This window comes from Leptonychotes weddellii, chromosome 12 (assembly GCF_054177405.1).
Source record: "Leptonychotes weddellii isolate Sample4059 chromosome 12, ASM5417740v2, whole genome shotgun sequence".
NCBI lineage: Eukaryota > Metazoa > Chordata > Mammalia > Carnivora > Phocidae > Leptonychotes > Leptonychotes weddellii.
Genome location: NC_138380.1, coordinates 70,488,487 through 70,502,727, shown reverse-complemented (window position 1 = coordinate 70,502,727; position 14,241 = coordinate 70,488,487). Strand labels below are relative to the sequence as shown.

Sequence of the window (14,241 nt, the reverse complement as noted above, 5' to 3'; positions counted from 1 at the left end):
AAAAAAATAAAAAAAAAAAAATAGCTGTATTTGTTAAGATCTTCCATTTTTACATCAATTAATTCAATAACCTATTGTTTGGACTCTCTTTGAAACCTGTCATAAAATTCATTTTGTGCTTTGTAACATTCAAGGAGCTTTCCCTCTTTATTTAATTTGATCCTCAAGGAAAACCAGAGGATTACCACTATTTTCCAGATGAGAAAACCTAGATCGGAAAGAGCAAATCATCGTTCTAATGAACAGTACATGCCAGAGAAAGAGCTAACATCTAGGTCTTCTGACTTGAAGCCCCGTCAACTATTACAGCTATATTTTATATTTGAAAATTTAGCATTTACTTAGAAAAACAAGATTCTTTTTCAAAACACTCTACTTACATTTTTATGGAATGTACCCACAGACAAATTCTATTGCTTCTTCCAGTTCATCATGCCACTGGGATTACTGAAATATTTATCTTATTTTCTAGACTGTGTCTGGTTCACTGTAACTTCAGTCAAACAAATCTCTTTATGAGTATCTTTCTTTGGAAGTAAAAAAGCACTTAGTTCTAATTTATGCCTCTTTTTAATAGGATTAAATCAGCATGTTTAAAGGACTCTTACAAAAGTGCAAAATATATATTACTAGTTCTTGAGAAGCAGAGAGGCAATTTGTCAAATTTTCTATGAAAAACAAAAGACATTCATTTTTAAAATTACCTTAAATTTTTATTTTTACACATGTGTTGAAAGAATCTCATTGTAAAAATTCCTTTAATAAGACCCAAGGAATTAGAGTCAAATTTTAGGTAAGTGAAGTCCTAAAACAAGCAGTTGCATATACAAAATTTTATCTCCTTAATAATTTATGGAATTAATAAACCACATATAACATCTGTTTAAAAGGAACTTTTTTAACCGAAAAAGAGATGATGGGTTTAATCCCAGAAAAAAAAATTGCCTTTACTTAAGCAATGACCATTCTAATGTCCCCTCCAGGTTTATTCATAGCCAAAGACAACCAAAGTGTCTCATGATGTTGCTTCTCTTTCACCCTGTCCGGAGGACATTGCTGAACTTTGTAGACCTCAGTGATTTTTATATTATCTTCTTAATTCCAAGAACGTTTTTTTTGTTGTTGTTGTTGTTTTTTTTCCAAGAACGTTTTTTTGTGTGATATTTCTATGGTAATATTACATCGTATGTTGTATCTTACATTATTGTGTAATTTCCATCACTTTGTGAACCTCCACAATCAATGTTTAGAACAGTGCTCAAATACAGTGTTACATAGATTTTAATTATTACAAATTAATAGGGTTAGACGCAGACAAACTGTAAAATATAAATACCATTGACCTGAAAAGCAGGAGACTTGGATCAGTGTTTTTAGTTTTTTTTTTTAATTATCTCTTATGGGACCTTGGGATTATTTCACCTTTCTGGAGTTTTCTTTCCAAATCTTTATTTATCAATTTTCTTAACATATATACTACTTAAAAACTGTATCACTCGGGGTGCCTGGGTGGCTCAGTCGGTTAAGCATCTGCCTTGGGCTCAGGTCATGATCCCAGGGTCCTGGGATCGAGCCCCACATCGGGCTCCCTGCTCAGCAGAGAGCCTGCTTCTCCCTTTCCCTCTGCTGCTCCCCCTGCTTGTGCTCTCTCTCTTTCTGTCACATAAATAAATAAAATGTTTATTAAAAAAAAACTGTATCACTCTATCAAACTGAACACATTCCTCCTTAAACATAGTTTTTTATCTGTTTGACCTCTCTTTCCATCTAGACAATAGCTGACACTGACAATGACCCAGATAATAGTTCAATATGCAAAATAAGCCAGTTTCATTAATATTTGTTCTAAAAGTAGCCTGGGGCACCTGGGTGGCTCAGTCAGTTAAGCATCAGACTTAAGTTCAAGCTCCACACTGGGCTCTACCCTGGACAAGGAGCCTACCTAAAAAATATAAAATAAAATACAATAAAATAAAATAAAATACATAAAAGTAGCCTGTTTTTAGAGAAAAGAATGGAGTTTCATCAATATTTTCTTCAGTAAGGTATGGATTATCCCACATCTCTCCTGAATCATGGATTATTTCTCTCCTATATTATTTTAACTAAAATATAAATATGGTGTTATTTACTTCATGAAAAAAAAAAATCTCTTGATTTTATTTTCCTTCCAACTACTACTGCCCATGTCTCCATTACAGGAAAAACCCTTGAAAGAATTATCTATAATTGTCTACAGCCCCTGAGCCCATGCTTTTAAGTATCCAACCTAATTGTGCCATGGCTCCCACACTCAAAGACACTGCCTTTATCAAGGTCAACAGTGAACTTTTGTTGTTGAATTTAATGTTAATTTTTACTTGTTATCTTTGAAGACACATTAGCTGAATATGACACTGCTGATAATCTCTTTTCCTTTGCTTTCTTCATTGACTTCCTGTGCACTAAAACTCCTGATTTTTCTCCTACATTATTTTTCTGGGCACTTCTTTTCAGTTCACCCTGATGCTCATCCTTCTTTTCTCTACTTTCCTTGCTTGAGAGAATCCCAGAACTCAATCCTTCAAATTCTTCTACATCCCTTAGTTATCTTATAGAGTCTCATGGATTTAAAAATTTCTATAGGCTAACTGCCAAATTCATATCTCCAATGATATGTTGCATAAACTCTAGCAATTATATACTCAAATGCCTTCCTGGCATCTCACTTAGACATCCAATAGTCTTGTCTTCTCAAGCAAATATGTCCACTTGATTTTCCCGCCCAAATCTATTTCTTTCACAGTCTTCACCATCTCAATTATTGGTATCTCCATCCTTAAGTTAAAAACAAAACAGAACAAAAGATGGAGTCAGATTTGATCCCTCTATCTTTTACTTCATATCCTACCCATCAAAAAATCCTATTGGCTCTACCTACATATCATCCTCTTCTCCTATCTCCACTGCAACTGGTCTGGCCCACAGACCATCATTTCTCACCTGCATTATTACAACATGTCTGTTTCCCTGAATTCTCCCTTTCAGTGTATTTACAACACAGAAACCAGAATGATCCTATAACAATGAGTCAGATTATGTCACCTCTGTGCCAAAATTTTCCAGTAGGATTTCCATAACACTCAGACTAAAAGCCAATGTTTTAACAATGACAACAGTGGAAGGATCTAATCTTTTTCCCCCCCTCTTATTAACTCTCTGATTTAGTCGAACTTATTTCCCCCATCCAACTGTTTTTCAGCCATACTGTCTTCCTTTAGGATCCTTAAACGTGGCAGACACATTTTCACCTCATAACCTTTGCATTTGATGTTCCTTTTTTTTTTTAAAGATTTTATTTATTTATTTGAGACAGAGAGAATGAGAGAGAGAGAGCACATGAGAGGGGGGAGGGTCAGAGGGAGAAGCAGACTCCCTGCCGAGCAGGGAGCCCGATGCGGGACTCGATCCAGGGACTCCAGGATCATGACCTGAGCCGAAAGCAGTCGCTTAACCAACTGAGCCACCCAGGCTCCCCTGATGTTCCTTTTGCCAAAGAATGTTGCTTTCCCAAGTATCTGCATGATTTGCAACAGCAATTTCTTTAAGTATTTGTGAAAACATCACTCTCTCAGTGAGTTCTTTTCCTTACCACCACACTTGACTACCATACCCCCACCATTCTCTAGCTAACTTTCATGATTCGTTTCTCTCCATAGCACTTTTCATCTTCTATTTTGCTATGCAATGTACTTATGTATGATCTGCCTTTCTATATCAGCATATAAACCACATGATGACAGGGAGTTTTGCCTCTTCTATTTGCTGATATATCCCCCTGTTGCCAGAACAAGGCCAGAAATGTAATGGGCACTCTGAAACTATTGTTATTAACTGTTTACAGTTAAATATCTCATACACAATAAGATTATCCTTGAACTCTTAAAACCACAGAAGCCCAACTGAATAGCCTCAGTTTAGAGAAAATACATCTGGGAAAACAAGTGACTCCATTCAAATATGGCACATTTACCAAAATTAAACCGTCAATGACTTGCTTTATAGAAAAATACATGTATTACATGAAAATGCTTACTATAAGATTGATAATGCTTCTTCACTAAGTACTTAGGGAGAGGTATTCAGAGCAAGCCAGCTTCTTTTCCCATGAATTTGACAACAAAAATGCCCACTTTAGATTTCATCATGTGGTCTGAAACCCTGAGTGATTTTACGATACATTTTAACCCACTCTGAGGGCTATCAAGCAATCAAAGACACTACTCTTATCAAGGCCAACAATGATCTTTTTAACTGTAAGGGCTTATTAACTACTAGAAGACCACAACAGTAAAAATACTGGAAAATACCTTTAATAAATTCACAATCTGTGGGTGGTACTTAACTGCAGGAAACTAACTCTAGTAGAAAATGCTTTGGGAGTAAGTGGAAGCAATTTTAATATGTGTTATAAACAAGAGGGAGCTACATAATATTTTTCAAATTGTTTCCAGAAGGAAACCTTTGGTCTGTAACCATTCACTTGGAGCAAGATAATAACATTTCACAAAAAATAATAATTGATAGCATTTATTAAATGCTTACTATGCCAAACACGGTTAGAGGTGCTTTACATGGGTCAACACACCTTAACAATATCCTGATTGGAACTGAATAAATTAATGCATTTAGATTTACTTTTACACTTACTGTGTTACAAATAAGAAAAGGACAGCACAGAAAATAAACATCCAGGTATCTCACAACTAGTAGGAACAGTTAAAACCTAAGCAGTTTGGCTTTCTTCACTGTTACATCATGCAGAATCAAGATAATAGAACTAATGTTAGACTAGTCAAATCAAACAAGTTACAGGAGTCAAATAACCACGAATCTCTTCCTGAGACACATGCTGCATTTCACAGCTAAATAATTTATAAATAAACAAAAATATACAGATTAATCCACTCATTTCTCAGAAGATTCCAACAAAACAAAGAACTATTCTATTAAATACATTGTTTTAGTTATACAATAGAAGAAAAAAATTTAAAGGTGATTTCAAGTTTTTCTTGTCTATGAAAATACATATAACTTTTGGAGGATCAAAAAATAGTACTTTGATAGTTATTGAGAAGAACATATTGCCAAAAAAGTAATGGTGAAAACTTATATATATTTTTTGTATCTTGATATCTGTGTTCTGAATAATGGTTCCCTCAGGGACAACAGGTGGCAAAAGTGTGGGCCTTGAACTACAGAGATAAAAACACACAACTTAATTTTGCCACTTAATATATGCTTCTTGTTTTGGGGCAAGGCCTTCAGGCTCTGAGTCTCAGAGGTTCTTATCTAAAAAATAGGTTCAAAAACAATGGTTTTCATGGGCGCCTGGGTGGCTCAGTTGGTTAAGCGACTGCCTTCGGCTCAGGTCATGATCCTGGAGTCCCGGGATCGAGTCCCACGTCGGGCTCCCTGCTCAGCAGGGAGTCTGCCTCTCTCTCTGACCCTCCCCCCTCTCATGCTCTCTATCTCATTCACTCTCTCAAATAAATAAATAAAATCTTTAAAAAAACAAAAACAAAAACAATGGTTTTCAGGGTATCCTCAAATAGATATAATAAAGTCCAAGTAGGGTCCTTGGAGCCTGTCACCCTCTTGTTTTATATTCTTTTTTTTTTTTTAAGATTTTATTTATTTGACAGAGAGAGACACAGCGAGAGAGGAAACACAAGCAGAGGGAGTGGGAGAGGGAGAAGCAGGCCCCACCAAGCACGGAGCCCGATGTGGGACTTGATGCCAGGACCCTGGGACCATGACCTGAGCCAAAGGCAGACGCTTAACGTCTGAGCCACCCAGGCGCCCACTTGTTTTATATTCTTCATAGCACTTCCCACTATTTGAGATGATATTCATTTATTTGTTTACCTGCTCTTTGTCTGGAAAAGAAATTCAAAGGGAACAGTGACTTTTCTCGGGCCTAATGAACAGGTGGTTGTTCCATACATATTTGCAGGATGGGTGACTATATGGTAACTACTAAGTGGGTTAGTTTCCTTCCTCGTGTCTAATATGTGGGAGTTCAGTGTTGACAAGCTGGTGTTTTATGGGTTTACTGTGATTCTTTGAGATAGCAAGAGTTTTAGGGTGAAAATATTCAAATGGAATTGATAGCTGAATTCTCTTTATGCCAGGTTCAAAAGGATGTGATAAGAAAAAAGACTATATGTATGAGATATATGCATATGCATGTATCCTATATATACATACGTGTAATATATATATAATAAGCCATTCACATGTAGATTAGTATTAAAATCTAAAATTAGGAAAGGAAAAAGAAAGGCTAAAGAGACTATGCAAAAAAGCAAAAAATATGAAAAAAAACCCTACAATTCATCATAAGAAATGAGACTTTGTATATTAGTTAACTTTCATTTTTTTTCTCCTGTTCCAAAGTTTTTGTCCATTTCCTCTTTATGTTACCTACGTCATTTTCTGGTTTTTCAAACAAATAATCTTGCAGATATTAATGATTCCTGGGTATAAATATCCTTAACCCATATGAGTTCCTTTGTGATGATTATGAAATACAGAATGTTTACACTACTACAGGACTGAAATAGGTCATCTCTCAAAAGTTACTTTTATTACATCTGAAGTATAAACTGTCCACATGACTGTGAGAAGCCCACCTTGTAGGGCAAAATATATATAATAAACTTAAAACATGAAATCCAGAAATATAGAACATCCTGATCTTCAAGTTTCCTTACCTGTTATTCAAGAAACAGATTTAGTATGCACACATGTGCAAGAATTCAAAATATGCAACTGAAGGGAAATCTCTTTGCAAAACAATAGAACCAAACAAGCTCCTGTGGATTCAGAGGTTCAACACTAAGTCTTTATCAAAGAGCATTCTTTGCATAAAATGGTTATTATATTTTCTGTTGGCCTTTAAGAAATCCCTCAAAATAATCTTGCAGCTGTTCAAAGTAGCTAACTCTACTGATACTGGCTGCATCTCTGGTCAGCATCTAAGGAAGCATGAACCACGGAGAGCAAAGCAAACAAAGCTAAGTCTGTGACCATAAAAATTATTTTTGAAAACAAAATTAATTTTTCACTTTAGCTGATTTTTCTAACCTCACATTCTGGCAGTGTTTTAATGCCCAAAGCACAAACTTTTAAGACTCTTCCCAAGCTATCTAAGCAATGGGTGGTACTGGCTGATCTCAATTCATTACTCAGGATCAGGAAAGAAGGAAGATGCCAAGAGAGACTTACGATCATTATCTCAGAAGTAGGAATGCGGTATACAGGCACTTTTTGTCACCATAACCCCAAACTGGTAGGAATTTTGTATGTCATAACTATATATTCCGTAATAGCCCACTTAAAAATAGTAGGATTTGACCTACTTTCCTCCAAAACTTTCAGATATGATATAGACAAGGTGGACAGGGAAGCTGTTCACATGCTTGGAAGTGGATGGGAAATGTGGACGTGGTAGGGCTCAACAGATGATTTCCAAAGAGAAGATGCCGTATTCTTTAAAGTGGAAAGAGGAGTGCCCTGTAAGGGTTGTGAATACTTCTCCTAGCAAAGATGATTACTCTATTATTAGCATACAATCTGGAAATTAATAGCTAATGGTAGCTATGGGGAACTCATAGGGGTGTGTGTGTGTATCTTTTGAGGGTGGGTCAGGAGATATTTGTAATTCCTATCCTGCATTCAATCTTTGCTACTGCTTACCAGACTTTGACATGTAAATTACCTAAATGTAGAGAAAAACCTAAAAAATACAACACTGAGAAAGTATAATATAAGAACCATCAAAAGAATAGTTCTTACTGCATTTAATCCAGCACTTAAGTAACCAGTTCCCTTTTTATATAAGCACTAGATGCTGAGAGGAATGACAGTCGATACAGAAATAACTAAAACAAGACTTTGAACTCATAGGGTTGATTCCAAGTCCAAAAACACATTCATACAAAAACAAAACAAAACAAAACAAAAAAACCTTTAACTAGATGAACTAACTAGTAACAGCTGTACGGAATGATTAATGATGTTTTTCTCTATCTGTAGAGATTGATTTATTTTTCCAATGATCAACTTACCACATTGGGGTTAATATTTTACAGTCACTTGTATGAAATTATGATTATGAACTCAAATGATCACAATGATAATCTACCTTTTTCCATACATTTATCCAAAGGCACAACATCTTACAAGTCTGTAGATCTCTTTTGGCCACCCAGTGATCTTAAATAGAGCATGTGTCCTTCTTCAACTCTTAACTCTGTTAATTTTGACAACTGAAAATTATATCATCAGTCAAATACAAGCATGGTGCTTCTGTAAATGTTAAAGTTCACTCTGGTCGTTAAGTGCATCAGGGAAGAACTGCTAATGACCAGGACCTAAGAAACAGGATCAGGCACCTGGGCTCTATGCAGCATGAGGCTGACTCAGGCGCTGAGCCATGACCCAATCTGAGACCCTTGGCAAATTTCTCAGTTTCTCAGTACCTCCACATCCTCACATAAGGGAAGGGGATGATAATAATCCCCACCATACCGGGTGGTGGTGAGCATGAAAGGACAACACACAGTTCTTTTTTTTTAAGATTTTATTTATTCATTTGAGACACAGAGATACAGAGAGAGAGAGAGCATGAGCAGTGGGAGAGGCAGAGGGAGAGGGAGAAGCAAACTCCCGGCTGAGCCAGGAGCCCAATGTGGGGCTCCATCCCAAGACCCTGAGATCATGACCTGAGCTGAAGGCAGACGCTTAACCATCTGAGCCACCCAGGCGCCCCAACACACAGTTCTTATACCAATGCTTCACTCATAATGAATCATCAGTGACTGGTAACTACTAAAGTGTCTTTGCGAGCCTGATTTATTTTGCATTGTTCACACATATCAGTGCAATGTTCTAATGTTATTCATTATATCATAGGAACCAGAGAGCGTTCCCCTTTTTTTTTTTCCCTTCAACCTCTTTATTTTCAGAATTGCTGCATCTCTCTTTCTCTCTCCTTTTCTCATTGTTTGGAGTTTAATATTTGTTTTCTGTTCCTTTTCTTAAGGTGAATTTTGAATACAGGCAAATGAACAAATCTGACTTTTGCATATGACGGGTTGTGAAAAATCCACATAATTGAGTAATCACATCCCTTATCAGGATAGAGAACTCTTCCATAATCCCAGAAATTTCTCCCTCATATGTCTTGCCTGTTAATCCTCTCCTCAACCACACAGAGGCAACATTCTGTTTTTCCTTTTTCACCTGTTTTAAAAATCCTAGAAAAATATAAGAACTCAAAAATAATACGTTGCCCTAACTCTTTAATTCATGAGATATAAATTCCAAACAAAGCCAACATATGAAATGTGTAATGGATTGTATAATGCTAATTCCATTTCCACTTACATTCGACATCAAGTTAGGTTTTATTATTGATATTTCATTTGAGTTCAGAAAGTAACTTGTCTTAAAGATCAGAGGATATTAAAACTGCAGGCATAATTTTTTCCTCCCAAGTTCAGAATAAAGGAGTATAAGTCTCCTACATTCCTCTCATTACTTGAAGTATTAAAGAAGCCAAGAAAAGAAGAGAAAAGAAAGAAAAGAAAAGAAAAGAAAAGAAAAGAAAAGATCTTTAAGCATAAAACTTGGCCCGTTCTCTCTCTCTGTGAATATGTCTGTCTATACACACAAACATACACATACATAAGTTGACTAAATATAACTCATATAAACTTTACTTTTATATTAATTTAAACATTTAAAAACAATTAGCTTAGCAGATTTCATTTCTTAAATAGTTTTTCATCTCTATATTTCAAGCCTTTCGCAGGGTCTTTTTAAAATAATAAATATGTATACATTTGAAATCTTAAAGGTATCTTAGTGTGATAATTTTTTTAAAGATATCTTACTGTTTTTAAATATAAATTGCCTTGAACTAGGGATAAAATAATTAGTATAAACCATATGAAATTAATGTATTTCTATTTTTAGGGATTGATTTTTTTTTAATACAAAACTGATTATAACCAACAGACCAAAATCTCCTAATTATGCTAATCAGTAGTTGATCACTGTAAATAATGAGCTGAAAAGTGTACATGAACACCTTTGGCACCATTTTCCTCACAAAAATAAGAAACAATTGGGCTTTGTTCTGTAATAATATTTTTTTAACTGATGCCAATACTATAAACATTTCACTGAAGTCAGTATGCATTTCTAAATAAAAGAAATACAATAATCAAAAAGACAATCTGAAAAACATTTACACACTTACCCTTGTAAGTCAGCTTGAGTCGTGGAATATTTTGCTTAGAAGTTCCAATGACTGGAAGAAATAGCATGGTCATGCTTAGCATCATCAAGGCATGAAAAAGGTGAAAGTTGTGGCTCCTGGACTTCGGTCTCTCATTTTTATTAGCAGTCATGATGAAAACAATGTCCTCTTTCAAAGGGTGTTAATCTAAAAAATAAGAAAATAGCTATTAATATAGCAGTTTGTAGATTTTCCTAAATGTACTAAATCATAATTTTCTGAATGTGTATAGATTTTTAAAAAATAATTGCTCCTTCTCTCTTGTTTATCTTGCAAATTGTTACAAAGGAAAGAAATCAGAGTTGAATAATAAAATTCAGGTCTGCCTTTACACAGATGCAGAGATCAAGCCATAACTAAATTTCAACTATTTATGATGATTAGCATTTCTTCCTCTATTAAAGTTTGCTTGTTTGTTCTAATACAAATGAAGAATGAACCAACTCTTTCTAACTTGATGAGTTCTTTACTCAGATAAGAATACCGGTAGAAGCCCATTCTATCCCCATATCATCCCCGAGGAAAAAGATTCCTAGGCAAAAGCAAATAAAAGCTGTTATTTTCAGGGAGTTAATTTCTTGTTTTTGATATAAAGATGTTTTAAAAGTCTACTTAAGGGGCACCTGAGTGGCTCAGTCGTTAAGCGTCTGCCTTTGGCTCAGGTTATGATCCCAGGGTCCTGGGATCAAGCCCTGCTTCGGGCTCCCTGCTCAGCGGGAAGCCTGCTTCTCCCTCTCCCACTCCCCCTGTTTGTGTTCCCTCTCTCGCTGTGTCTCTCTCTGTCAAATAAATTTTTAAAAATATCTTTAAAAAAAATAGTTTACTTAAGGGGTGCCTGGGTGGCTCAGTCAGTTAAGCATCTGCCTTCGGCTCAGGTCATGATCCCAGGGTCCTGAGATCAAACCCGGTGTCAGGCTCCCTGCTCCGTGGGGAGCCTGCTTCTCCCTCTCCCTCTGCTACTCCCCCCCTGCTTGTGCTGTCTTACTCTCTCTCAAGTAAGTAAATAAAATCTTTAAAAAAATAAAAATAAAAAGACTACTTAAAATTGGAAAAATTAGGAATGATTAGGTCAGGGCCACCACTACAGATTTTAGGCCTGGATGATGCAAGCTTTGGTTGTCTTTTTTTGTTTTTGTTTTGTTTAAGATTTTATTTATTTATTTGAGAGAGAACACAAGAAGGGAGAGCGGCAGAAGGAGAGGGAGAAGCAGGCTCCCCGCTGAGCAAAGAGCCCGACGTGGGGCTCGATTCCAGGACCCTGAGATCATAACCTGAGCCGGAGTTGGACACTTAACCGACTGAGCCACCCAGGTGCCCAGTTGTCTTTGTTAAGACATGGAATAAATTAAAACACATATTTCAAACTAAGCCATATAATAATAATTACAAATAATAGTCATTGAATATTTATATGTACCAGATACTTTTTGTTTTAAAGTGCTTTCCATAAATGAAATGACTTAATGCTTTTAAATTAACAAGGAGGCCATTAGACTCAGGCAGCCCTGATGAGGTGGTGGCCTCCTTAAGCAAATGGAAATCTAAGTCTATAAATGCCTCAAAGTCACAAAATCAAAACATTAGGGATAACCAACCACAGCCAACCAACTAGGCCTTAGGCTACAGCTAATTCTTTCTTTGCTTCAGCACTTTCTCCACACAAGTCTGTCCCTGACTCCTGAAGGCAAAGCACTGCTAACCACTTCCAGTTTGGCACTACATGACTGGAACCAATTTTTGCTCAAAAAAACTTAAAATTTTAATATGTCTCAGTTTATCTTTTAATAATGCTACTATAGCCATAAAGGATGGATAATTATTTACTTCATTTTGCAGATGAGGAAACTGAGGTATAGAGTTAAATGGTTCTCCCAAGGTCACGTGGCAGATAAGAAGTAGATAAAAATATGTGGTCAGGACTTTAGCTAGAGTTGGCCTCTTAAAACCCTAAGTCTTTGGGTGCTTTTCAATATGGTAGAATCACGTGATCTTCAACTCTTGCAGTCTTCAACCTCTCTTCTTTCTCCACAAAGTTATCACTGTCTTTCTAAGAAATAGACCACAGAAAAGATCTTGCTATGCTTATGTCCAGGCAAGATTCCAGATGTAGTACCTGCTTTAACTTCTGTCCAAATAATTTCTGTGCTTTCTTGGTAATAGCTGTAGCTATAATAAAAAAGTCTTATACTTTAAGTAATTTTCTACTTATTTAATATCAAAATATTCTATGTTTATATGGTTTAGTTCTTTTTTTTTTTTTTTTTTAAGATTTTACTTATTTGACAGACAGGAGAGGGAACACAAGTAGGGGGAGTGGGAGAGAGAGAAGCAGGCTTCCCGGTGAGCAGGGAGCCTGATGCGGGGTTCGATACCAGGACCCTGGGATCATGACCTGAGCTGAAGGCAGACGCTTAACCTACTGAGCCACCCAGGAGCCCCTATTTGATTTAGTTTTAAGAGAAGGTCTAATATAAGTGAACTTTGTTATGAAAGATCAGCTCTTTAGTAAATATTATGCATATCAAGGATCTAGCTACTTTTAATCTCAGAAGTTAAGATCAATCTAGGAAAATGAAGTAAAATAAAATTTAGGGATGTATTGATTTATTGTTATACTTGACAAACATTTTAAGGACACTACAAATTTTATGTTTCTTCATGAAATGTTGAATATGAGTGCTTATTAAATTATATTTTTATATATATTTATTTTTTAAAAATAAATATTTTTATATTATAATAATTTACTTATCATCTTCAAAGATACCTATAGGACTTACCTAACTATTCTGTCTTGTGTGTAATCTGTGCATATTTAATTCTTTGATTTAGAAAATTACTGCATATGTAAACAATCAAGGTAATTTAGATACTCATTTAAGTGTGACGCCTGGGTGGCTCAGTTGGTTGAGCGTCCAACACTTGATTTCTGTTCAGGTTGTGATCTCAGGGTCCTGGGATCCAGCATGGAGTTGGGCTCCACACTCAGCGGGGAGTCTGCTTGAGGATTCTCTTCCTCTGCCTTTCCCTCTGCCCATCCCAACCCCCTCCCACCCCACCCTCGCTCATGCATGCTTGCTTGCTCACTCTAAAACAAATAAATAAATCTTTAAAAAAAGAATATTGTACTAAATATGCCACATATTACATATTTTATTCACATTTACTTGACATTCCTTGAGCAGTATTAATTAGATATAATTTGAGAGAAAACAAGAATGTCCTTCTGACCAAAAAGATCTATTCCATCAGAAGCACTTTATGAAAATTTTAGTTTTTAAAATTTCATTAAGGCATAAAATAAAACCCTAATAAAGTCGTTCTTTAAATAATATATTTAAAATAAATTCTTAAAAAAATAAAGAACTGTATTGTTTTAAAGCTAGTAGGACAAAATGTTTGTTACTGGCACAAAACAGTCACTTTAGCTGGTCCACAGGAAAATTTATCAGGACTAGCTTTAAATTATGTGAGTTTTAAGTTACTCAATCTCTTAAGAAATGAATCTTGCAATTTTTGAATTTGTCATTTATGCCAGTAAAAAATAGATACATTCTTTGACTTACAGGTTCTCCTTAAAAACTTACTACTTTCATGCAAATAAGAACATACGTACAAGAATATATATGTAACAGTCATTAACATCACAGCTAGTCCCCATTTGTTAAGATGAGGAAAAAGATAAGACTCTTTTCTGAAAGAAGTGGTTGATTACATACAAATAATTAAAGCACTATGAAACGATTTCTAAAATCAAGATATTTTTGGGATGCTATGGAAGATAGCTCAAAGGAGTATCATATAGATTTAAGCAAGACAAGGACAGTTTCATGGAGGACAGTGAAAGGAGAATGGAAAGCAAAAAGAGAGAGTTTCAGAAGACAGTGATAACT

General features: G+C 35.6%; 1 protein-coding gene across 1 annotated transcript in view; it reads right to left on the bottom strand.

The window, feature by feature from the left end:
• The window catches only part of SEMA3D (semaphorin 3D), a 180,760-nt gene that overhangs the window by 103,345 nt on the left and 63,174 nt on the right, over nucleotides 1–14,241 (bottom strand). The window contains exon 2 of the mRNA XM_081799702.1: nucleotides 10,310–10,495. Within this exon, the coding sequence (XP_081655828.1) occupies nucleotides 10,310–10,460 (151 nt within the window). The 5' untranslated portion in view covers nucleotides 10,461–10,495. The remainder of the gene's footprint in view (nucleotides 1–10,309; nucleotides 10,496–14,241) is intronic.